Source organism: Solanum verrucosum, unplaced genomic scaffold (genome assembly GCF_900185275.1).
Source record: "Solanum verrucosum unplaced genomic scaffold, falcon-dt-bn FXZP01000280.1, whole genome shotgun sequence".
In the NCBI taxonomy this organism is placed as follows: Eukaryota; Viridiplantae; Streptophyta; class Magnoliopsida; order Solanales; family Solanaceae; genus Solanum; species Solanum verrucosum.
In genome coordinates, this window is record NW_026019982.1 from 3,472,297 (window position 1) to 3,496,404 (window position 24,108).

General features: G+C 31.4%; 2 protein-coding genes across 2 annotated transcripts; one reads left to right on the forward strand and one right to left on the reverse strand.

Moving 5' to 3' along the window:
- Positions 1 to 2,481: 2,481 nt before the first annotated feature.
- On the reverse strand, positions 2,482 to 5,639 carry LOC125817522 (probable aminotransferase TAT2). Its single transcript, XM_049497065.1, has 7 exons — positions 5,340 to 5,639; positions 4,238 to 4,577; positions 3,855 to 4,073; positions 3,681 to 3,740; positions 3,382 to 3,537; positions 3,204 to 3,297; positions 2,482 to 2,817 (listed from the first exon to the last, which is right to left on the reverse strand). Exons 1-7 carry the CDS (start codon positions 5,603 to 5,605, stop codon positions 2,687 to 2,689), a joined length of 1,266 nt encoding a protein of 421 aa, XP_049353022.1. The 5' UTR covers positions 5,606 to 5,639; the 3' UTR covers positions 2,482 to 2,686.
- Positions 5,640 to 20,187: 14,548 nt separating this feature from the next.
- On the forward strand, positions 20,188 to 23,768 carry LOC125817570 (uncharacterized). Its single transcript, XM_049497115.1, has 5 exons — positions 20,188 to 20,621; positions 21,607 to 21,825; positions 22,204 to 22,229; positions 22,317 to 22,588; positions 23,323 to 23,768. The coding sequence occupies exons 1-4, from the start codon at positions 20,238 to 20,240 to the stop codon at positions 22,555 to 22,557; spliced, it is 870 nt and encodes a 289-aa protein (XP_049353072.1). The 5' UTR covers positions 20,188 to 20,237; the 3' UTR covers positions 22,558 to 22,588; positions 23,323 to 23,768.
- The last annotated feature ends 340 nt before the right edge of the window (positions 23,769 to 24,108 follow it).

The window sequence follows — 24,108 nt, forward strand, 5'->3', positions numbered from 1 at the left end:
CGAGCAGCATAGTTTGCCCGGGCTTGTATGTGATCGTATGATTGTGATCTGCAAACCTTAGCAGAATGACCAGGACGGTCACACAACTGGCACTTTAGAGTGTGGTCATAACGCTGTTGTTGGTTATTGTTGCCAGCACGCGATGGTTGGGCACGCCTTGACTGGTTGGTGTTGGGGGAATTTGCATTTGAACGCCTATTAGAGGTGTTTCCTTGGCGAGGATGCGTGTTTGTTTGTTGTGCAATAGCAGTTGTAATGGGTGTTGAGAGTGGCTTCTTTGCTTCTTCAAGCTTGATGAAAAACTTATGGTCAAGTAACTTCTCATAAAGTTCAGGAAAAGAGATAGCAGAATCTCTTGCACGGATAGCAGCTGATATTTCACGAAATTCAGGTCCAAGTCCAGTGAGGATTTTGACAATCAGTTCCTCATTGGACACAGGAGCTCCAGCAGTGGCAAGTTCATCACAGAGAGATCGAACCTGGTGCAGATAATCAGCGACATGAAGGGTTTCTTTTGCGAGGCGAGCCAGACGATCGTGCAAACTAAATATCCTTGTTTGCGATTTGTTGGCATACGCAGTGTGCAAAGCATCCCAAGCAGCCTGGGAAGTGGATGCAGCGACAACCGTAGTAGCAAGATTTGGGTCAACTGAGGCCAAGATGGCATTTTGAATTAGTTGATCTTGGCGATACCATGAAACAAATGCAGGATTTTCGATGTCCTGATTATTTTGAGCCACTGTACGAGTAGGGGATGGGCGAGAACCGTCGAGATGGGCAAAAAGGTTGTGACCACGCATAAGCATGGACACTTGTGTTTTCCAAAGGGAAAAATTGTGGCTGCCAATTATTTGATTGGTAACTGGGTGACAGGATTAAACTGAACAATTGTTGTATTAGCATCGGAGTTAGTTATAGTGATGTTTGGGGCTATTTTTATGGGAAGGGTGGGAGGGTTTCTCGACAGAAATTTACTCGTGAGAGTTAATTGGCTCTTGATACCATATAAAGTATAAAGCTGCCAATAGAATGAAAGGAACGATGTATTTTATTGATTGTAACTAAGTATATATAGATTCTGTACAACTTCTACAACAAAGAGATAAACTAAGAAAAAGGTAAGACTTATCTATAACTTATATACAAGGAGGAAGTTACAACAGAGTCCTAAAGAGAAGACACTACTAAATCTGATCTGTTATTAGTTTTTTCGCCGGAAAAGGGAGGGGGTTTTGGGTTGTTGTTCGTTGCTGGAGTTGCAGCGGCATTGAGGTGGTTTCCGGCGGTGGTTTGATGTTGTTGTTGTTGACTATTTGCTGGAAAACAGAGAGGGTTTTGGGGTCTGGCGGAGGAGTTGTTTCAGGTGGGTTTTTTGGTGGTAGTAGGGCTCGTTGGTGATTTTGGTTGCTGGAAAGGGAAAGAGGGTGAGCACCGGTGGTGGGTTAGTGTTTGGTCGGGGAAGATGGGGTTTTGTTCGAAGGTGATTTACTGGTTGTTTCCAGTTGTGGTGGGCCTATTTGGTAGCTATTTGCAGGTTTAAGCTAGCCGAAAATGGAGTTTGGTTCGTGTGAGTTGCTGACCAGCTGGGTTTCATGGGAGATTTAGGGGTGACCGGTGGTGGTGGGTCGTGATGGAGCTGGTGGTTTCGAGTAGGAGGTTTCAGGTAGGATTTTGGGTCTGTTTGCCGTTGCTTTTCGGTGGGTTTTTAGGGTGGTGTTCCGGTGGAGAAGAGGAGAGTAACAGGTGGTTTGGATTGCTATTTTGAGCTGGGTGGTGACTGCAGCTCAAGGAAGATAAATTGGAATTTTTCACACATTTGGAATTCTTCCTTTCAATCTAAAAAAAAATATTCACCACAACCTCATTTTTTAACTTAATCAAAACATATATAGGTTAATAATTGTACAATGGGATCATATTGTGGATTTAAATAAAATATTTGTGTATATTATTATTATCCTAATTTAATAATATTTCTAAATTGTACTAAAAATGCCAAAAATTGATATTAATAAAAGTAATGAAGAAAAATGAATATTAAAAAATGTAATGAACGTAACCCATGACGTGTAAAACAATGCAATTTAACAGAAATAATGATTTAATCAAAATGAACAAATATTTGAACGTATTCAACAGGCTGTGACAAAAAGTAATGTAATTAAAATTAACTGATAAAAATATAAAATTTTGATAATTAAGGATAAATATCGATAAACTTATTTAAAATTATAAAAAAATGTATTTTGAACTATTGAATAAAATAAAACTTAAAAGTTAAAAATCTTGAAAATGTTAAGTCAAAATTGGGTGTCAACACAATGCACTAAGCACCTACTATGTGCGGATTCTAAAGAAGAGCTAGACCACAAGGGTCTATTCTATACAACCTTACCCTACATTTATGTAAGAGGTTGTTTTCACAGTTTGATACACCAAGGCTCCACTTCCCCACGACTAGTCAAATACAAACTCAAAATCGAGAGTAACCACATATTTCATTTTATTGCACTGTATTTCAAGGTTTCTCTTACAAGAAATTATTAGGTACAACAGAACTATATTGGCAGTTCAATGTGTGATGTAACTTGCCATACTATCAGCCTGTAAAGTTTTATTACTTATAGCATTTTCATAAATCAATAAATTTCTGCAACAATTTATGTAGGCGTTAAGCGGAGTAGAATCAATGATGATCATTTTGTAGATACGAATGCCTTTGACAGAAAGACTTGAGCCTTCCTAGTGCTTCTTCAAGAGAAACTGGATCCGCGGCAAAGGTTATTCTAATCCAGTTCTTCAAACCCACAGCAAGTCCTGCAAACATTTCGTTCAGATGAAATCACCTCGTTATAAATGCTTATTCGTTCATATTTCCAAACAATTGTTTCTTGAAATATATAAGACTTCCTCTTTCTGTTCTCATATGTTGCTCAGACTCTTCAAAAATTACCATCTGATGTGTGTCGGATCCAACATGGTGTAGCAGCATTTTTGGATTAGTCCGAGCAACATAGCTGATCTCCTTATAGTCTAAGTTTTTTGTTTTTTTTTGCCCCTCCCTAGGAGCTCCCACCTTTTCGCTCCTTTGGTGACTTGAACTCACAACCTTATGCTTATCCCTCTTGTCTATGTCTAAGTTGTGGTCTTACTTTTTTAAAGGATCGTTGTTTTAACGCAATTGTTAGTTGACTAGTTCTTACCTGGAAGGAGTACAACGGATTCCTCTTTCGCCAGTTTGAAACAGAAGTCAATATCATCGCTTATGTCTACCATAAGTGGTAGATGCAGCTTCACCTGCATACATTAGAGAAATCATTTTAAAATCGAAAAGCATATCCCCGATGGATTTATTGGTTTTCGATTTCTCTCACTGCTTACCATTACAGCCATTGATCCTTCTGGTTTATACGGACAACTAATACAAGGAATCTCCTTTATCTTTTCGCAACAAATGTCTGCAGTCCACTTCAACAAGTTAACGGTCTTCCTGAAGAAAACGTCTTCAGTTTGCTGAATAATGCGAGGGACAGCCGCCTACACAACATGAGATTCAATTGCATGACTTGTCTAAAACTCAGAAATGTTGCAGTACTTATTGTATTTACGACGTAAACTGCAATTCTAAGACGCCTTAATCATATACATTCGACAAAGAATATGAAGGATAAAATGCAAACCTGTATAAAGGTAGCTGGACCTCCGCAAATGTCACAATACTTCTTAATACGTTCAACAAACTGAAAACAATTTCATCCATAAGTCGGTACAGAGAGAACAAAAACAGAGATTTTAAGTCGTAAAAGGAGTTAATTCATCTCTAAGTACATGGTCATGTCGTGTTTAGTACAAACCTTTGGAGTTTTTAAGGTGCCATTAGGATCATTTGTGACAAGCCAACCTAGGCGCCAGCCAGGGACTAACCATCGCTTAGACAAAGAACCGAGAGTAAGCACAGGAGCAATGTCTCCGAAAATTCCCATTGGTACAAAGGGGTTAGCCCCAAAAGCAAGATGACCATATACTTCATCCGCGATCACTATGGTCCTAAGCTTCTTAGCAGTTTCCGCGATCTGATTTAAACATACAAAACAAATTCTCAAAACTAATACATAATGTTAAAAGGAAAAACAACAGTTGGATTAGTCGAGGTGTACACAATCTGGCCCAGACACCACGGTTATAAGAAAATAGAGAGAGAGTAAAAGTTATGTGGAAAAAGAGCAGTAAGAACAACCTCTTGAAGATGCTGGTAACTATAAACATTTCCACAAGGATTCCCAGGATTTATAACAACTATTCCGATCGTGTTATGATCTGCTAGAGCTTCAACAGCATTGAGATCAACCTCCCAACCTTTGTCTGGAATGAGATCAAAGTATCGAACTTCGATGTTTCTAAATGCAGCACAAAGTGCATAAATTGGGAAACCAGGCCTCGGTAGCAATATGTTAGAACCAGGGCGAGCCAGAATCGACAATGCTAATTCAATGGCTTGGGTGCAACCAGCTGTGATATAAACATCATCTGCACATAACTTTTCTGGGAGCTCACGCGACAAATAATCTGCAATCGCCCTGTTCGATCAAAAAATATGCAATAATAAATTAAAACAAAGTAACCAACTAGTAAAACATTGAGGATACATTTAAGCTGACTAAACACCATAATTACAACAACATAGCCCGTGTAATCCCAATCATGGGGTTAAGGGGAGGACAGAGTAGAGTATACACTGACCTTACCCCTATCCCGTAGAGATACAGAGTCTATTTTCGACAAACCATCAGGTTAAATAAACCATTTCCAAATAGTTTGAATAAGAGAATACATAAATGAGAACACTAACAACAACAAAATAATCCAAAATACAAAGTAGTACACAACATACAAAAAAAAAATAAAAAAAAATAACTGAACACCACTATTATTAAATAAAAATGGGAAAATTGAGTTGCGTGTAAGCTGGCCCAGACACCACCAGTGTAAACCCACAAGTGGGGGTGGGCAAAGTAAAATATACCTCTCTACAAGAAGTTATTTCTGATAGACCTTAGTTTAAATAAAGCATTTCCAAACAGTTTGAAAAAGGAAATACATAAATAATAGCAGTAACATCAAAAAAAAGAAAACATAACAACAATGAAATAATGCAATAACCGAAACACTACTATTATTAAAAAAAAGAAAAAAGTGAAGGGGTGGGGGTTGGAGGGGAATTGAGGTGCATGTAAGTACAACTACAGCAATAACATAATATTCAGTATAATTCTACACACAGAACAGTAACAACAACGAAATAATACGATAATTGAAAGAGAGAGTTGAGGGTACATTACTTTCTTGTTTGAGGAAGCCCCACAGTAGGTGAATAACCATTGAATTTGTGAGAAGTAAGAGATTCAATAACAGCATCATGTGCAACATCAGGTGAATGAAAACAAGAATATAATGTTGGGTCACCCATTCCTAATGATATAACTTTCTTGATATCTGTTGCCTCTGTATTTGCCATTAACAATCCAAGAATCCCTTTGATTGTGATGTTGTTTGGAGTTTCAGTTTCAATTTGGTTGTTAACTCCGCCACCCAAATTGCCTTCCATTTTTAGTTACTACTCTGAAAATTACAAGAGAGAAAAATGACAAAGCAAGAAAGTTCACTTTTATTTGCTTTGTAGTTTGTATTAAGACCACTCATTTTTGTCTTATTATATAGAGGTTCAAGATCCACTTTTTTTTTTTACTTGTTGGGGGATTCGAATCTCACTATCTTCATTTAATTATTAGATATTCAAAGTTTGGTGGTTTTATTAGTTTAGATTCACATGCCATGGATTTGTTATGAGATGAAGAGAGCTTCCTACTATCAATCGGAGCAGCTCTAAGATTTAAATTTTATGAGTTTGAGTTCAGACTTAGATAATTCAAGATTTAAATTTTATGAGTTCGAGTTCAGAATTAGTTGATGCTTTATGAGTTTGAGTTTGGAATTAGTTGATTCAAGATTTGAATTTTATGAGTTCGAGTTTTGAATTAATTGATTTAAGATTCGAGTTTTATCAGCTCGAGTTCAGAATTAGCTAATTCAATTAATATGGGTTTAGGTTCATTACGGGGTAAGAAACTTATTAGTCTAATTAATTTAAATTCATGTCAAGTACATTTATTGTGAGATGAAGTGCTCTGTGCTAATAGAAGTGGATTCAAAATTTAAACTTTATGACTTCGAGTTCAGAATTAGTTGATCCAAGATTTGTATTTTATGAGTTCAAGTTCAGAATTAGTTGATCCAAGATTTAAACTATATGGGTTCGAGTACTGAATTAGTTGATTCAATTAATTTGAGTTTAGGTTCATTCCAAATTAGAAACTTACTGGTCTAATTAATTTAAATTCACGCTACATGAATTTATTATGAAATGAAGAGCTCCCAAATCATAGAAATGGATTTGAGATATGAACTTTATGAATTCGAGTTTAAAATTAATTGATTCAGAATTTAAATTTTACAAAATTAGTTGATCGATTAATTTGAACTTAGGTTCATTCCATATTAGAATTTATAAGTCTAACTAATTTAAATTTACATTATATAGGCTCGTTATGGGATAAAGAACTTTTAAGATAAATTTAAGATTTAAGTTTTATAAGTTAGAGTTTGGAATTCAATAATCCAATTCTTATAGGTTCATGTCCTTTTTCTTTCATCAGTATTAATTAGTATGGGTTCATGTCCTTTTACCCTACCTATTAATCAGCATATGTTCATGTACTATAATCATTAGTATTTGAAGCTTATTGATTTGATTAAATTAGATTATTATTATTTTTAATATATGGCATTTGTAGTGTGTTAGTTTAATTAATTAAAATTTGTGTTATATAGACTTATTTGAAATTAAGTTCTTCCTATTAACAGATGACAAATTTGAGATTTGATTTAATGAATTTGAATTTTATATTAGTAATTCACGAATTCAAATAACTTAAATTCATGTTATATGAATTCATTATAAGATAAAGAGCTCCCTATTATTAGGGATAAACAAAATTTAAATTCAATGGGTTCGAATTTGAAATTAACTATGTGCTCAAATCCGTCAATCATTCATATTAGAAGCTCATTGGTCTAACTAATCTTGTTGGGTTATGAAGGTGATTAGGCGTCATGCGGAAGCTTATATTTGCAAATCATATGGTTGATAAATTAGACGACACATAAAACTATACTAGAAGAAATATATTATTATATGATATGACCAATTGTCCTACATAATTAAAAACTAATAAAAAGAAACTATTAAAACTGTTGAGAGAAAAAATCTCCCTATAAACAAAATTCTCTAAACAATTACATTGTGGATTCTATTGTGTTCATATGAGAAGAGGGGTCTTCAATTTATAGATTTCCAAACTTTTCCTCTAAGGAAAGAATAAACCAAATATGGAAGAAATTATATTTTCCTTTCAGAAAAAGTTCAAACATTTATGGTAATACTTTGACATTTCTTTATGAAAAAAAATAAAATGCAAATAAGGAAAGAAAATCAGGGAAAAACCCTAACATTTGTAAGTCTAACTAATTTAAATTTACATTATATAGGCTCATTATGGGATAAAGAACTTTTAAAATAAATTTAAGATTTAAGTTTTATAAGTTCGAGTTTGGAATTCAATAATCCAATTCAGGTTCATGTCCTTTTTCTTTCATCAGTATTAATTAGTATGGGTTCATGTCCTTTTGCCCTACCTATTAATTAGCATATGTTCATGTCCTCTAAACATTAGTATTTGAAACTTACTGATATGATTAAATTAGATTATTTTAAAAAAAAATATATATGGCGTTTGTAGTGTGTTAGTTTAATTAATTTAAATTTGTGTTATATAGACTTATTTGAAATTAAGTTCTTCCTATTAAAAGATGACAGATTTGAGATTTGATTTAATGAATTCGAATTTTATATTAGTAATTCACAAATCCAAATAACTTAAATTCATGTTATATGAATTCATTATAAGATAAAGAGCTCCCTATTATTAGGGATAAACAAAATTTAAATTCTATGGGTTCAAATTTGAAATTAACTATGTGCTCAAATTCGTCAATCATTCATATTAGAAGCTCATTGTTGTAACTAATATGAATTCACACTATGTAGAATGTAGAGTCATTATAGTCTGATCTTTATCAAAATTTTATGCATAGCAAAAATTTAATGCATCAGACTGACGCGAGATCGGTATTCTTACCGGGTATGGGGACCCACCCAGTAGTAGGAAACTGTCCATATGCTTTGATGTTGTGTCATGTGTGGTTATAAGTTCCCCACGCGCCAAGATGAGAGCTATATATTTTCTCCACGGTGTTGAAAATAATTTAATTTTTTTCAAAAAAAAAACTTTGGAGAAAAAAAAAACAACCAAACATTTTCAAAGAAAAAAAAAGTTTCTGCAAAAACTAGAACTGAGACAAATACCCAAAAAAAAATGTTGGTTTCTAAAATGTTGGAAGCAAAATTTCATAGAAAAAATTATTTATAAAAATTTTGAAACAATATTTTGAAATACAAAATGTTTTTTTCTTGATGTGAGATACCACATGAACACCTTGAGGTGATTATAAGCGGCACATTTTATAGTGTGTTGTGTAATGATGGAACTGCTCCACTTTTAATCAAAAATCTCGAGTTTGAGTCCTAAGTATAAAGAAAATTTTGTTGGGAACGTCACCTTCTAATAAGCCCCGTAGTGCGTAATTTTAAATTTAGTCGGTGCTTTAATGCAGAGAACAGACACCAAATGAAAAATTGGAAGAAAAAAGGCACATTTTTCGAACAATGATATATTGAATTGACAAATTTAAAATATCAAACAAACATATTTTACTTTCGAAAAATGATTAATCTAAATAACGATCCACGCACTCACTTAAATTGGGGTAGTAAGGGCTATTTTTGGAATTATTAGTTAATTAATAATTAATTTTTTTTCTCTTTTGAGCTTCTTAATTACTCTCTATGTTCAATAATAGTTGTTCACTATATTATTTTAGAATGTCTCAAAATATCTCTAATTACTTGTCCAATTTTTCTTTTTTTACTGTTCATTTTCACAAATTAAGAAAAGACAAAAAAAAAACTTACCTACCCTTAATTAATTAATTTTTTAAAAAGCTAAAACTTCTTGAAAATCTTAAATTTTTAATTCATCCACTTTATAATTAATAGGGGTAAAATGATAAATTAACTATATCGTTCATTGTTTTTTTAATAGGTGTGTCAATTCAAAAATGGATAAGTAATTAGGGATGGAGGGAATACTGATTAGCACCAATTATTCCTTATTAGTTAATTTTCTTTTGTTTATCTATTTTGCTTTCTTACTTAATCAATGATATTGCTTTATTAGCTAATCTTCTTCGCGCAAATATATTATATATTAGGAAAAATTACTGAAATACACGTCTTATGTTTTCTTTATTTTTAACATTTCCTTCTATTTTAAAAATCTTTAAAATTCCTTATTTCTTTAATGTGTCCGAGCTACATATTAATGTATCCGAGCCAGTATTTAATGTATCCGAGCTACATATTATGTATTCGGTTTATTTTATAATGTATCTGATCTAGTTTTTAATGTATTCGATCTACATATTATGTATCCGAGCTAGTTTTTAATGTATCTGAGCTACATATTATGTATCCGGTTTATGTTATAATGTATCCGAGATACTCTTTAATGCATCCAAGCTACATATTATGTATCCGATTTGTGTTACTTTTTAAGAGATTAATGTAATTACAAACTAAAGACGGATATATTGTAATTTCATATTAAAACTATGTGATTCTTAAAATTTTACATATATATTATTGTAGATAAAATAATTTGTTACCACATAAATATATATATAATTTATTTTAGATTAAAAATTTAAAATATATAAAAACTTAAAATTTACAATGTTAATAATATTTGTAAGTATTCATTTCACATTTAATGAGATGATTTACTATTATGCAAATACAAATATATAACTTATTTTAATTAAAATTATTTAACCAAAAATTCTTGCCACTAGTGTATATATATATATATATATATATTTAAAAATAATAATTAGAATATTGTCTGTCAATTCACGTGTCCATAACTCCATATAACCATATATTAAGTGATACGCGATCCAAAATTTAAACATATAATATGCGTCTAGTTAATTATATAACATTACATGTTACACGTTGAGTTGTTAGCAATGATTAAATCAAAAGCTCTATATAGTTAGATCTTCACGTAAAACTGAAGGGTGAAAGCGCGTTTAATTTAGATCTTTAAAAGTCAAAACTAAAGATGTCGAAAAAGTTATTAGTTATCACAAGATAACAGTTCACTATAACGATCATATTTTTTATGTAAACCTTATCTTTTATATTATATGTTCTTTATAACTATACTTTGCTATATAGTAATCAAAAGAAAAAAAATGGATGTACGTCCCCATTTTAAATAAAAAAATTCATTAGATTTTATTGAGATGAAAATTTTAATTTAAGCTAACTTTTTAAGAAATAAAAAGGTCCCTATTTTAACTATTTTATTGATCCATGCAGTCCAATAAAATTAATAATGTTATATAATATAATTAAATAAAATTTAATAGCCATTAGTAAAACATATTAAAATAAAGTGCTAATAAATACAAAAACAAACAAGTCTGTTAGTTAGCTGTGTATATTATGATGATGAAATTAGCTTATAATTAGGTAATTATTAGTCTATGCCAACCTTTGAACATTAGTGAGACAATAATGAAAAATTCCAATATTTCTTAATTATATGAGAAAATTAGAGTAGCAAATTATGTCTTTATATTATAGACTTCAAGAAGTTGAAATTATCATAAAAGAACTTAAATGTTATCAAGGTTATTAATTTTATGTTAAATATTATTTTAAATGTATCTAAAATAAAAGGATCTTGGTATATGTATATTATAACTCATGTATAATTTTGGTGGGACACTTATAAAATGGTTTAAATGAACATTTTTTTATTTCTTAAAAAAATAGTTTAAGATAAAAAAATTCCCGTCAACAAAATTTAATGATCAAAGAGGAAAAAGAGTTACAGATACACGTTTCGACCATCTTCAATTCTTGGTAGTCATACATTAATTACATTATATAAAAATAAGGATAGTTGTTGGCATATTACATTATAATAATGTTGGATTGGTAAAAAACACCCTTTTGAAAACCAATTAAGGTTAAATTATTGGTACTTATATAGAGAATTACAGACTAAATCTGAGTTGCTAAAGATAAAAGAGTCTTTAACCCTATATCTAGAAGTACTAGAAACAAGAGACTTAACAGTTTAGAGGGTTACTGGGATTAAGACGTTAGGAGTTTATATATATATATATATATATATATATATATATATATATATATATATATATATATATATGTGTGTGTGTTTTCAATACATACATGCATTCTGGTACATATATATATATATGCATATGATATTTACGTATGTTTATGAAATAGAGGGTATTGGTTAAATTATTATGGTTGGCGGATGAACAGTACTAGGATATAAGATATGTCTATCTGTTGGTTAATATTTTTAATTCATTAAGAGTTACATGGGATAATGAGGTGAATTGCTGTATGTTTGTTAAACGGAAAAATTATAGAAATCCCACATTTTGGTTTACTTATTACCATTATCCCCTATAAGTTTTATAAATCTCCAAAATTCCTCATTTTCGCGCATCAGATTAGTGTATCTCGCGTATCAGATTAGTGTATCATGTATAAAATGTACAACAGATTAGTGTATCATGTATAAAATGTAATGTTTCTTACTTAACATTTTATGGTGGCACATTTTATGGTGTGTTGTGTAGTGGTGGGATTGCTCCACTTTTAATCAAAAATCTCGAGTTTGAGTCCTAAGTATAAAGAAAATTTTGTTGGGAGCGTCACCTTCTAACAAGCCCTGTAGTGCGCAATTTTAAATTTAGTAGGACCCCCTTTCTCTAGCTTATTAGGGGCCTACCAAGGAGTTCCATTAGTGACTGGTAGATTGGCTCAGGCCATTGAAGGTGGTGGGAAGCGGAGGATCTTTGCTATATGTAGTCGACACTTTAATGCGGAGAATAGACACCAAATGAAAAATTGGAAGAAAAAAGGCACATTTTTCGAACATATACAATGATATATTGAATTGACAAATTTAAAATATCAAACAAATTTCGAAAAAATGATTAATCTAAATAACGATCCACGCACTCACTTAAATTGGGGTAGTAAGGACTATTTTTGGAATTATTAGTTAATTAATAATTAATTTTATTTCTCTTTTGAGCTTCTTAATTACTCTCTCTGTTCAATAATAGTTGTTCACTATACTATTTTAGAATGTCTCAAAATGTCCCTAATTAGTTGTCCAATTTTCTTTTTTTTACTGTTCATTTTGACAAATTAAGCAAAGACAAAAATTTTTTTACCTATTATACACTTAATTAATTAATTTTAAAAAAAGGTAAAACTTCTTGAAAATCATAAATTTTTAGTTCATCCACTTTATAATTAATAGGGGTAAAATGATAAATTAACTATGTCGTTCATTGTTTTTTTAATAGGTGTGTCAATTCAAAAATGGATAAGTAATTAGGGACGGAGGGAATACTGATTAGCACCAATTATTCCTTATTAGTTAATTTTCTTTTGTTTATCTTTTTTGCTTCTTACTTAATCAATGATATTGCTTTATTAGCTAATCTTCTTCGCGCAAATATATTATATATTAGGAAAAATTATTGAAATACACGTCTTATGTTTTCTTTATTTTTAACATTTCCTTCTATTTTTAAGAACCTTTAAAATTCCTTATTTCTTTAATGTGTCCGAGCTACATATTAATGTATCCGAGCCAGTTTTTAATGTATCCGAGCTACATATTATGTATCTGGTTTATTTTATAATGTATCTGATCTAGTTTTTAATGTATTCGATCTACATATTATGTATCCGAGCTAGTTTTTAATGTATCTGAGCTACATATTATGTATCCGGTTTATGTTATAATGTATCCGAGATACTCTTTAATGCATCCAAGCTACATATTATGTATCCGATTTGTGTTACTTTTTAAGAGATTAATGTAATTACAAACTAAAGACGGATATATTGTAATATCATATTAAAACTATGTGATTCTTAAAATTTTACATATATATTATTGTAGATAAAATAATTTGTTACCACATAAATATATATATAATTTATTTTAGATTAAAAATTTAAAATATATAAAAACTTAAAATTTACAATGTTAATAATATTTGTAAGTATTCATTTCACATTTAATGAGATGATTTACTATTATGCAAATACAAATATATAACTTATTTTAATTAAAATTATTTAACCAAAAATTCTTGCCACTAGTATATATATATATATATATATATATATATTTAAAAATAATAATTAGAATATTGTCTGTCAATTCACGTGTCCATAAATCCATATAACCATATATTAAGTGATACGCGATCCAAAATTTGATGTAATATTTAAACATATAATATGCGTCTAGTTAATTATATAACATTACATGTTACACGTTGAGTTGTTAGCAATGATTAAATCAAAAGCTTTATATAGTTAGATCTTCACGTAAAACTGAAGGGTGAAAGCGCGTTTAATTTAGATCTTTAAAAGTCAAAACTAAAGATGTCGAAAAAGTTATTTATCACAAGATAACAGTTCACTATAACGATCATATTTTTTATGTAAACCTTATCTTTTATATTATATGTTCTTTATAACTATACTTTGCTATATAGTAATCAAAAGAAAAAAAATGGATGTACGTCCCCATTTTAAATAAAAAATTTCATTAGATTTTATTGAGATGAAAATTTTAATTTAAGCTAACTTTTTAAGAAATAAAAAGGTCCCTATTTTAACTATTTTATTGATCCATGCAGTCCAATAAAATTAATAATGTTATATAATATAATTAAATAAAATTTAATAGCCATTAGTAAAACATATTGAAATAAAGTGCTAATAAATACAAAAACAAACAAGTCTGTTAGCTGTGTATATTATGATGATGAAATTAGCTTATAATTAGGTAATTATTAGTCTATGCCAACCTTTGAACATTAGTGAGACAATAATGAAAAATTCCAATATTTCTTAATTATATGAGAAAAATTAGAGTAGCAAATTATGTCTTTATATTATAGACTTCAAGAAGTTGAAATTATCATAAAAGAACTTAAATGTTATCAAGGTTATTAATTTTATGTTAAATATTATTTTAAATGTATCTAAAATAAAAGGATCTTGGTATATGTATATTATAACTCATGTATAATTTTGGTGGGACACTTATAAAATGGTTTAAATGATCATTTTTTTATTTCTTAAAAAAATAGTTTAAGATAAAAAAAAATCCCGTCAACAAAATTTAATGATCAAAGAGGAAAAAGAGTTGCAGACTCACGTTTCGGCCATCTTCAATTCTTGGTAGGCATACATTAATTACATTATATAAAAATAAGGATTGTTGATGGCATATTACATTATAATAATGTTGGATTGGTACAGTGCTAGGCTGCTAGCACTATGGTTATTATTATTAATTATTACCAAATTTGTTGATTATTAAGATGTGATGATTGGCAACGAAATCAATATAGTATCATTTTAGAGGGTTACTGGGATTAAGACGTTAGGAGTTTTTATATATATATGCGTTTTCAATACATATATACATGCATTCTGGTACATATATATGCATATGTTATTTACGTATGTTTATGAAATAGAGGGTATTGGTTAAATTATTATGGTTGGTGAATGAACAGTACTAGGATATAAGATATGTCTATCTACTGGTTAATATTTTTAATTCATTAAGAGTTACATGGGATATTGAGGTGAATTGTTGTATGTTTGTTAAAAGGAAAAATTATAGAAATCTCACATTTTAGTTTACTTATTACCATTATCCCCTGTAAGTTTTACAAATCTCCAAAATCCCTCATTTTCGCGCATCAGATTAGTGTATCTCGCGTATCAGATTAGTGTATCATGTATAAAATGTACAACAGATTAGTGTATCATGTATAAAATGTAATGTATCTTACTTAACGATTAATGTACCTCGCGCATCAGATTAATGTATCAGCGCTTATATTATTGTATCTGTTTGCGGGATTTCTGTAATTATAAACTTCTACGAAATAAATTGTAATTTTACCTTAAAAGTATGTGATTTCTGTAATTTACCCTTGTTAAAATGGATTGTGAGTTTGTTTTGGAAATTAATAGGAAATATGTAAATTTGTTAGAGTGTTGTTGTTGAGTTGTGTGCTTTGTAAACTGTGAACTGTTAGGTTGGGTTGATTTTATGCAGGTTGTAGTTGTGAAGGTTCGGATAGGGTGTAAGGAGTATCTGTATTCTGTTCCCTTAGTTTGGGTTTAGAGGTTTGCTTATTGAGTACCGTGTGGTTTGGTACTCACCCCTTGCTTCTACATATTTGTAGGTTACGGGCCTAGATCTTCGTGATACCTTCTATTCCCTTCGTTTTCGAGGCTTTCTGTGGAGATTTGAGAGGTAGTTGTTTGTCATCTCAGCGGACCTTCTTACTAATGTTTATGATTCTGTTTTTACTTGAAAGACAACGTCATTTGAGACTTGCGTATTTTATTTCAATTCTAGTATTTATATTAGAGGCTTGTGCATGTGACAACCAGATTTTGAGAATTGAATTAAGTCGACCTGTTATTCGTATTAATAATTGTTATTGGACTTTTGTTTTATTTCCGCACTTTATCGATATGATTGGATTTTAGGATGACTTGTCTTGGTGGGATAAGACAAGTGCCATCACATCCATTTTTGGATTGTGACAGTTACTTTCAGATGTGATGATTTAAAGTTAGATCTGGGACCGAAGTTTTATTACTATCAGAGCTAACTTTGGCCCCAGATCTAAAATTAGGCTTTAGAAATTTAAATGAAAATTTCAAATTTAGTTATGATAGAGCTAACTTCCGCTCAAGATCTAATATTAGGCTTTAGAAGTTAAAATGAAATAACCAAACTTAGCTATGTGAGAGCTAATTTCCGCTCAAGGTCTAAAATTAGGCTTTAGAAATTAAAATGAAATAACCAAACTTAGCTATGCGAGAGCTAACTTTCACCGCCAGTCTAAAGTTAGGCTGTAGAAGTTCAAATGAAATTTCCAACTTTAAGAGTCTGTTTGGATTGTCTTTTCATTTTTTACTTATAAGTTGAAATTCATAAGTTAGAAATTCTAATTTATGACTTTTGATTTATTTTTGTCATTGTAGCTTAAAACTAAGTGCTTATAAAACCTTTTAATTTTACTCAAACACTCGAAAAGGATTTTAAAACTATTTTAACTTAAAAACACTTACAGAGAGTTAATCCAAACAAGATATCAAAGCGAACTTCTACCCTAGGTCTAAAGTAAGCCTTTAGAAGTTCAAATGAAATTCTCATTTATTCTAATCTTAGTAGATAGAGTTATTTGATACATGTTGTTGGTAGAAGGTGATAGGTATCTCGTGAAATTAGTTGAGATGCACGCAAATTAGTTCATACATCACCATTATAAATTTTTCATTTAGAAAGTCACGTGGATGTAGAAGATCCATAGGTCGTGAACTTCTTTTACTAGAAAAGAAGCAATAAAGATATCAAGGATATACCCATCGGTTTACTCTATGCCGACAAAATAATAATGTAAGCTTTTCCGTCATGATTGAATGTAAAGCGTCTATAGATGTTTTTTAAGTCCGCAGTCAAATCTCAAGGCTCGACTCTGCACTAGAGTAGTAGTTATCACATGGGCCTTTTTCTGGGCTTGAAAATCATAGTGTTGTTTCCAGCCCATCTTTTGTAAGAATAAGATTTAAATATATTTCTTCTGATAAATAAATTGAAGAACTAATCATTACAACAAAATTATCAATTTAACCATATCATAAGAGTTTAATTCTATATGATTTTTGATTTCATCAAGTTAGATAATTATAATTAATTTAATTTTTTACAATGTCAATATACCTGACTTAAATTTTTTAATAATTACTAATTTCAATATCTTTTTCCGACACTAAAAAATAACAAACGATATTATTACTTTTTTTTTTCGTACGTAAGCATATATTATTCTTCAAATATTTACTTTATTATTTCACAAAACAACATTCTTTTTGGAGGAAAACATACCTGTAAATTGTCTCTCTCTAGCTGTATGGAGAACTCTATCACGAAATTCTTTTAAATTATCGACGTATAGAAGTTAATCAAACTTTATAATAAAGTGATATTTTTGTGAAAAGTTGGTGTTGCAATGCGTAATATTTATTTATATAGGAGATGGAATAATGGTAAGTCTTCAAAGTTTTTGGATAAACAGATACAAACAAATTAGTGTCAAGATGAGGATAAGAAGTTTCAAGATAACAAAATGAGTTGGAAAATTTGAAGATGACAAGTTATTAGAAGATAGATAGCAAAATGAGTTTGGAAATAATGATAAAGTTAAACTTTTGTTGCTATATGATCAAGAGATTATTATGAGTATAACGAGAAATAAGATTGAATATAATATATTACTAAATAATAAAAGAAAATCGACGAAATAATGACAGATTTTTAAAAAAATTTAACGACGTTTGTGAGGTTATTTTTAGCACAAAATATGTGAAAACTATAAAGAACTATATTTTATAAGAAAATTGACGGAGTCAGTTGTCGTTTCAACATTTTTTAAAAGAAAAAATGGTCAAATGTCCTCCTAATCTATATTCGGATTTCCAACTACACACTTTGATTTCACAGAAATCCTATTACCCATCTGAACTATTTAAAATTGAAATTTATATCCTTAAAAAGCCACAATCACATTTATGTTAACAGGTGAAATGCACACGTTTGACATGCGGATATTTTTTATTTTATTTTTATTTTTTTCCTTTTTAATTTATTATTCTAAAGTTGTGTTGAAGGTCAAAAGTTCAAAATTTGTAGATGTGTTTCTTGGATCTTCATATATTGAAACTTTTTTATTATAATGTTGGTTGCAAATTGTTTGAAGCTGAAAATATTAGGTTAGTTGAGTTCATAGCTGAAATGTTTGGATCTGAAGAATGCCGGACCTCTATGAAAATTGATGAACATTCATATGAATTTTTTGAATCTATATTTTTAAATTAGGAGAAGAAGTTGAGTTCGTCGATGGTTCGAAGAATTCTCTATGGCTGAAAATCGAACTTAAAGATTGAAACTTTGAAGCACAACTTGAAATCACCATTAAAATTAGTTTAAAAGCTTGAGTTCTAATTTTGACTTGCCACAAACGAGCTCCGTTTTGAATGGGTAATATCAAAAAAATCAAAATATTTAGAGAAGCTTATATCTAAAATTTGAAGCAATTTCAAAATGGTGAGAGGTGGTGTAATTTGATGTATGTCATTGATCTCTACAAAGTTACTATGGAGAAGAAAGCAAATAATTAGAAGTAGAAACAAATAAGAAAAGAAAGGAAAAAAGATTAAAATGCATATATTTATTGAAAAAATATTAAAAGTAAAATTTTAATATTTTTTTTTATCTTCACTCTCTCAAAGAGAGTACAATAAACTCGCTTTGCCATGTAGGTATTTAGCGTGGTAATAATTTCAATTTTAAATAGTTTAGGAGGGTGATAGAACTCCCGTGAAATTAAAATGTGTAGTTGAAAATCCGTATATATATTAGGGGGCATTTGACCATTTTCTCTTTGTTTTTTTTTAAAAAAAAACTAATAGAAAAGTTAATTATGATACATACTTCTATCGCCTACTAGTTAAACGTTAATATCAAAATTAAAATGAATGTAACAAAAGAAAAGGCATGAATGGTCAATAATTTTAATTAGGGAAAAAGAACAAATATACCCCCGAATTATCGTAAATGGTATGCAGATACCTTTCATCATACTTTTGGGACATTGGTGCTTCTGTCATCCAAAAACTAGAGCATATATATCTTTTATACTAACGGACATACACGTATCATAATCTTATCCGTCGATTAAATATCAAATCGATGGATAAGATTGCACCACGTGTCCCTATTTAGTCTTTCGTAAAAAAACTTGTTTTAAAAAATTGCTAAAACACTAATTGATACTTATACACTCTTATTATTCCAAGTGATGGAACAATTTAAATGTTAAAATATAAAAAAATTCCCAACTTTATCCGACTCAAGACTTTGAACTAAATGATTAGATCAAACTCATAAACGTGGATTCAAAGTTAGTTACTAACTTTGAAAGAATATCAATAATTATCAGTTAGTCTTAGAGCTTAAATTTGCCTTAATTAAAACAGGTTTTGAAAATTGAATACTTAAAAAAAAAAAAGCAATGAAATAGAAATCTCCCCAAGGATTCATCTAAATTAATAAAAAAAAGTTAGAGTCAAATAAGAAATAATCAAATACAATAATAAAGGGAGGAAAATCTCAAATTGGGCTTTTGCCAAATTCGAAATTGTTGGGCTTAGCAGGCCCAAACTTGAACCTGTTCTAAAAGACTAAGAGTCGCTGCATCAGTGTGGACCTGTCTTAGCCCATTTCATCCATGTATCACTGTGTATATAACAGTATATATCATGTCACTGATGGTCAAGTCAGTAAGCTTTTTTTTTATCAAGTCACAAAGAAGCTTTTCAAGCTAGGCTAAAAGGAAATCACTCAAACACATTAATTAATCAAATATGCCAAAGTAGACCATTACTGCAAATAATAGTCTACTTTGAATAGATCTCTATTTCTCAAACTAATAAGTGATAGTTTAAATATAAAATTCACCCTTTCAATAATTTAAATATGAAACTAAAAAAAGAAGAAGGATAATTTAGGTATATTTCTGACACTTATCTTTTAATTAAAATAGATAACATCCCAATATATTCCTATTCCACTATGATAAATTATTATCCTTAGGTAACAAACAAATAAAGAATGGGACATATGAGATTTTTTTTTACTTCTACCAAAAAAAATCCATATTTTTATTCAATATTGTCCCTTTTTTGTATTTTTTTTTTTTTGTGTGTGTGAAGAGCAAAACTCTTATCTTCTTCATCACCATTAACATAAACTCCCAAGAACTCAAAAATGCTGCAAACCAAATCCTTCCTCTCATCCAATTACTTCTTCCCTCTCACTTTTCCTCCCAACCCCATTACTTCTTTCACTACATTTCACAATTTCCTTCACAAATCCAACTCCACGCGCCGTTCTGTATCAGCCACTAAATCACACGCGCCGTCGTCGTTGCTAGCTGAAGCCCCAGATGAAACGGTTGTTTCCGTCGATGAAACAACCAACGCACCACCGGAGGAAGGACCCATTGAGCTCCCTTCTTCAATAACGAATATTTTTGCTACTTCTGATGACCCTTCGCCGCTTCAAACCGCCACCAGTCTTCTCCTCACCGGAGCTGTATCGGTTTTCCTCTTCCGCTCCCTCCGCCGCCGCGCTAAACGAGCCAAAGAACTGGTAAAAGCTCGTGTCTTTTTACTGTATATAGTGTGAATTTTGCTAATATGGTTCGAGCTATAAAAACAACCTCTTATAGAAATGCAGGTAAGATTGCGTAAAATCGACCATAGCAGAAGCTTAGTACATTGAAGTCAGCTTTAAAAGGACACTTGTGATCCTTTTTGTATGTGAATTTGAATGCATTTTGAAATACTCCCTTAGTTTTAATTAATGTTACGGTATTTGATTGGGTACGAAGTTGAAAGAAGGTAAAACATGCAATTATTTTAAGATGTAGAAAAGTGTAGTTTTTCTTTTTGGAACGAACCGGAAAAGAAAAGCGTGTCAAATAATATGAGTATATTTACGTGTTTGCAGTCAAATTCGGAGGTAGAAGCCTAGATGTGGGTTCGGCAATAGCTTTTGCTCAAACAATATATATTTGTTATGATATTTATTGTATGTGTAGACATAGTAAATTTAGAACATATTATTAGCATTTAAATTTGTTTGGCTGAAATCAACAACCCATTGAGTTGAAATCATGGCTCCGCCTCTATTTGCAGTCTGCATAAAAATATTACAAAATCCCGTTTGAGAAAACAAAAGATGATTTGAATTCTCAAATAGTAATACGACAACAATATACCTAGTGTAATCGCTCAAAGTGGGGTTGAGGGAGGGTAGAGTGTACGAGAGGTTGTTTTCGATAGATCCTCCACTCAAGGAGTGGAAGAAGGTTATTGGAATGAAATTGGTTGTACATGCTCTCATCCTCATGTTTTTTCACTATTCATTTTTAATTTCATTGAATATGGTTATGGAAGTATGAGTAAAAGCATATCACTTCTTAGCTGTGCAATTCTTGTTCAGTTGATTAGAAATGCATATGTACTCGACATGATATTTTTGGAGAGTTCGAACAACATAGACTGAAGGTAATTAAGGAACATACATGTTTATTTTGTGATAATAATGTGGGATTTCTTTTTGCTGGTATTAGAAACTTAGGTCAACGGGAGCGAAGAAAACGTTGAAGGAGGAGGCAGTGGAGAGTTTGAAAGCTATTACGCCAACACCAATTGATTCCAAGACTCCACCTTCACCTGCTCAGGCACTCTTGGGAGGTTTAACAGCGGGTGTTATTGCACTTCTCCTTTACAAGTTCACCACTACCATCGAAGCTTCTCTGAACCGCCAAGCACTTTCAGATAGTTTCTCGGTTTGCATCTCATTTACCTTTACATTTGCTGTTTCTTTTCTTCCATTTTTCCACTGTGATCTGTTATAATGCATAACAAGTAGGGTAAACATTCAGACAACTTATTCAGAATGGGGAAAACGGGGTGAGAGGGAATAATCTATACTATGCTTTAGTAGAGAATTGATGGTAACTAGAATATAGCGTACCATCAGTTGTTTACCTTTGGCAGAGTAGATTTTGCGACTGTGAACAGAACCTCTAGTGAAAGAATCTTGCCAATGTTCACTTTTCGGTGTCAGTTGTTTGGTTGATGTTAATGAAGAGGATTGGATCCTTCAGTTTCATACTTCTATTGGTTACCATTTGATAATCATTCTTTCTTTGTGTTTGCAACAGGTTCGCCAGATAACAATAACGATTAGGTAGTTTTTAATAGCTTCCCTTTACGCTAATGCATTACTTTACTGTTGAAAGATTATGAAACCTTCTTATTTTCAAACTGTTTGCAGAACTATAATAAATGGAATATGTTACCTTGCGACGTTTGTCTTTGGCATCAACTCTATCGGTTTGTTCCTTTATTCTGGTCAGCTTGCCTTGAACTCTATCATGGGTGATTCTGCTAGTGGAGAAACTAACAATAAAGGTGAAGCACAGTTGAGTTCAAAGGATTCAATACCAACACGTCCTGTAGATAGCACTGAAGGTAACAAAGATGATGGCAATAAAACTTCCGAGGATACAAAATAGTGAAAGAACGTGACTTAGAAATGAACACCAGGTTTAGTACACTATTATTCCGTTAATTTTTTGCAATTGTAGACTATTATCCTTCCACTGCAGAATTAATCATGTAAAATTGCCACCCAAGAGCCAATACGGCCCTTTTGAAATGGTGGAAATTAATAGGTTGAAGGGGAGCCTTGGTAGAACTGGTAATTTTGTTGCCATGTGACTAGGAGGTCACGGGTACGACCTGTGGAAACAGCCTCTCGTAGAAATGCAGGGTGAGGCTATGTACAATAGATCCTTATGGTCCAGCCCTTACAGGGACGTGCACTGGGCTGCCCTTTGGTAGCAATTAATAGGTTGTGAAGCTCCTTGCAGGTACTCTTGCAAGTGCTGCATGGTCGGCTAAAAAGAATACTATCAGCACTAATCCCACAAGTGGGGTCTGGGGAGGGTTAAGTCTACACAGAGTCTCAGACCTTGCCCCTCGGCGTAGTGCCATATTCTGGAACATTAAATGGACCCGTTAGGCGCATAAGGTTTAAACATACTGCCACCACGGAAACAACAGCCTTTGCCAAGATATTCCTTCTTGCAGCAGAAACATGTTCTTATGTGTGCAGGGGCGGGGGTCTGTATGAATATAGACATGTTTTCCTTGAAGTATGGCATAAATTAGTTGCATTATATGCAATTTTACTGTCAAAAGTTCTTGATTTACTATCAAGAACACAATTATTATAAGACAAATATGTCAGTTCTGATGAACAAAATTCCTTTTTGCAGCCAGACAGCGATAATAGCAGATAATAGCCAGTTTATGTGCAAGATTCCTGTAGGTGCACGAGGCAGTTCGGATCAGACTACATTAAGACCAGCAGTGCTAACTCAGGTGTTAAATTGGTTAAGGCCCGAAGACCATATGTTCAATCTTTGATAGTGAAATGTAACGCAACAAGTGAAGATGTTCCTCTTTTCAGTGAAGTCAAAATGATTGAACCAGTACATATATTCCTCAACCAGTTCATGAAGTTACACAGTGCGACGTATAAACACCAAACAGAAGCTGTATGAGCCACTTGAAATTTTGTTGATTCCAACATAATAGAGATATTGAAGAGTAGATAGTGAAGATCATAATGATCTTGTATGTTGTGCATTTGTACATTCTTTTAGTTGCAATGCTTGTGAAGTTCTCTTGTTAAGCAATGAAAGTTTTCACCTCTGAACAACGTTTTGATTGTTCTCATCTTTCCAAAAACTTCTTTATTATAGTTTTCACAATCAACGACCATGGTCTTCCTACACGGTCAGATTTAGAATTTGAACTTTACAGGTTTGAGCATGAAATTCTCTTACTATCCATTTGATTTACTAGGTTTAAATTCTATTATTTGTACTTGCTTAACGAATCTTTTAACATGTAAGCAGCGTATGGCAGAAAATGTTTTGAATTTTCTCATGTTCGATTGGCCAAAAATTTTGGAAAAACATTTCTTTTAGAAAAACATGCTCCTTAAAAATGAAGCAGGGGAAACAAGTTTCACAAGTAACATTCAACATTGACTGTGT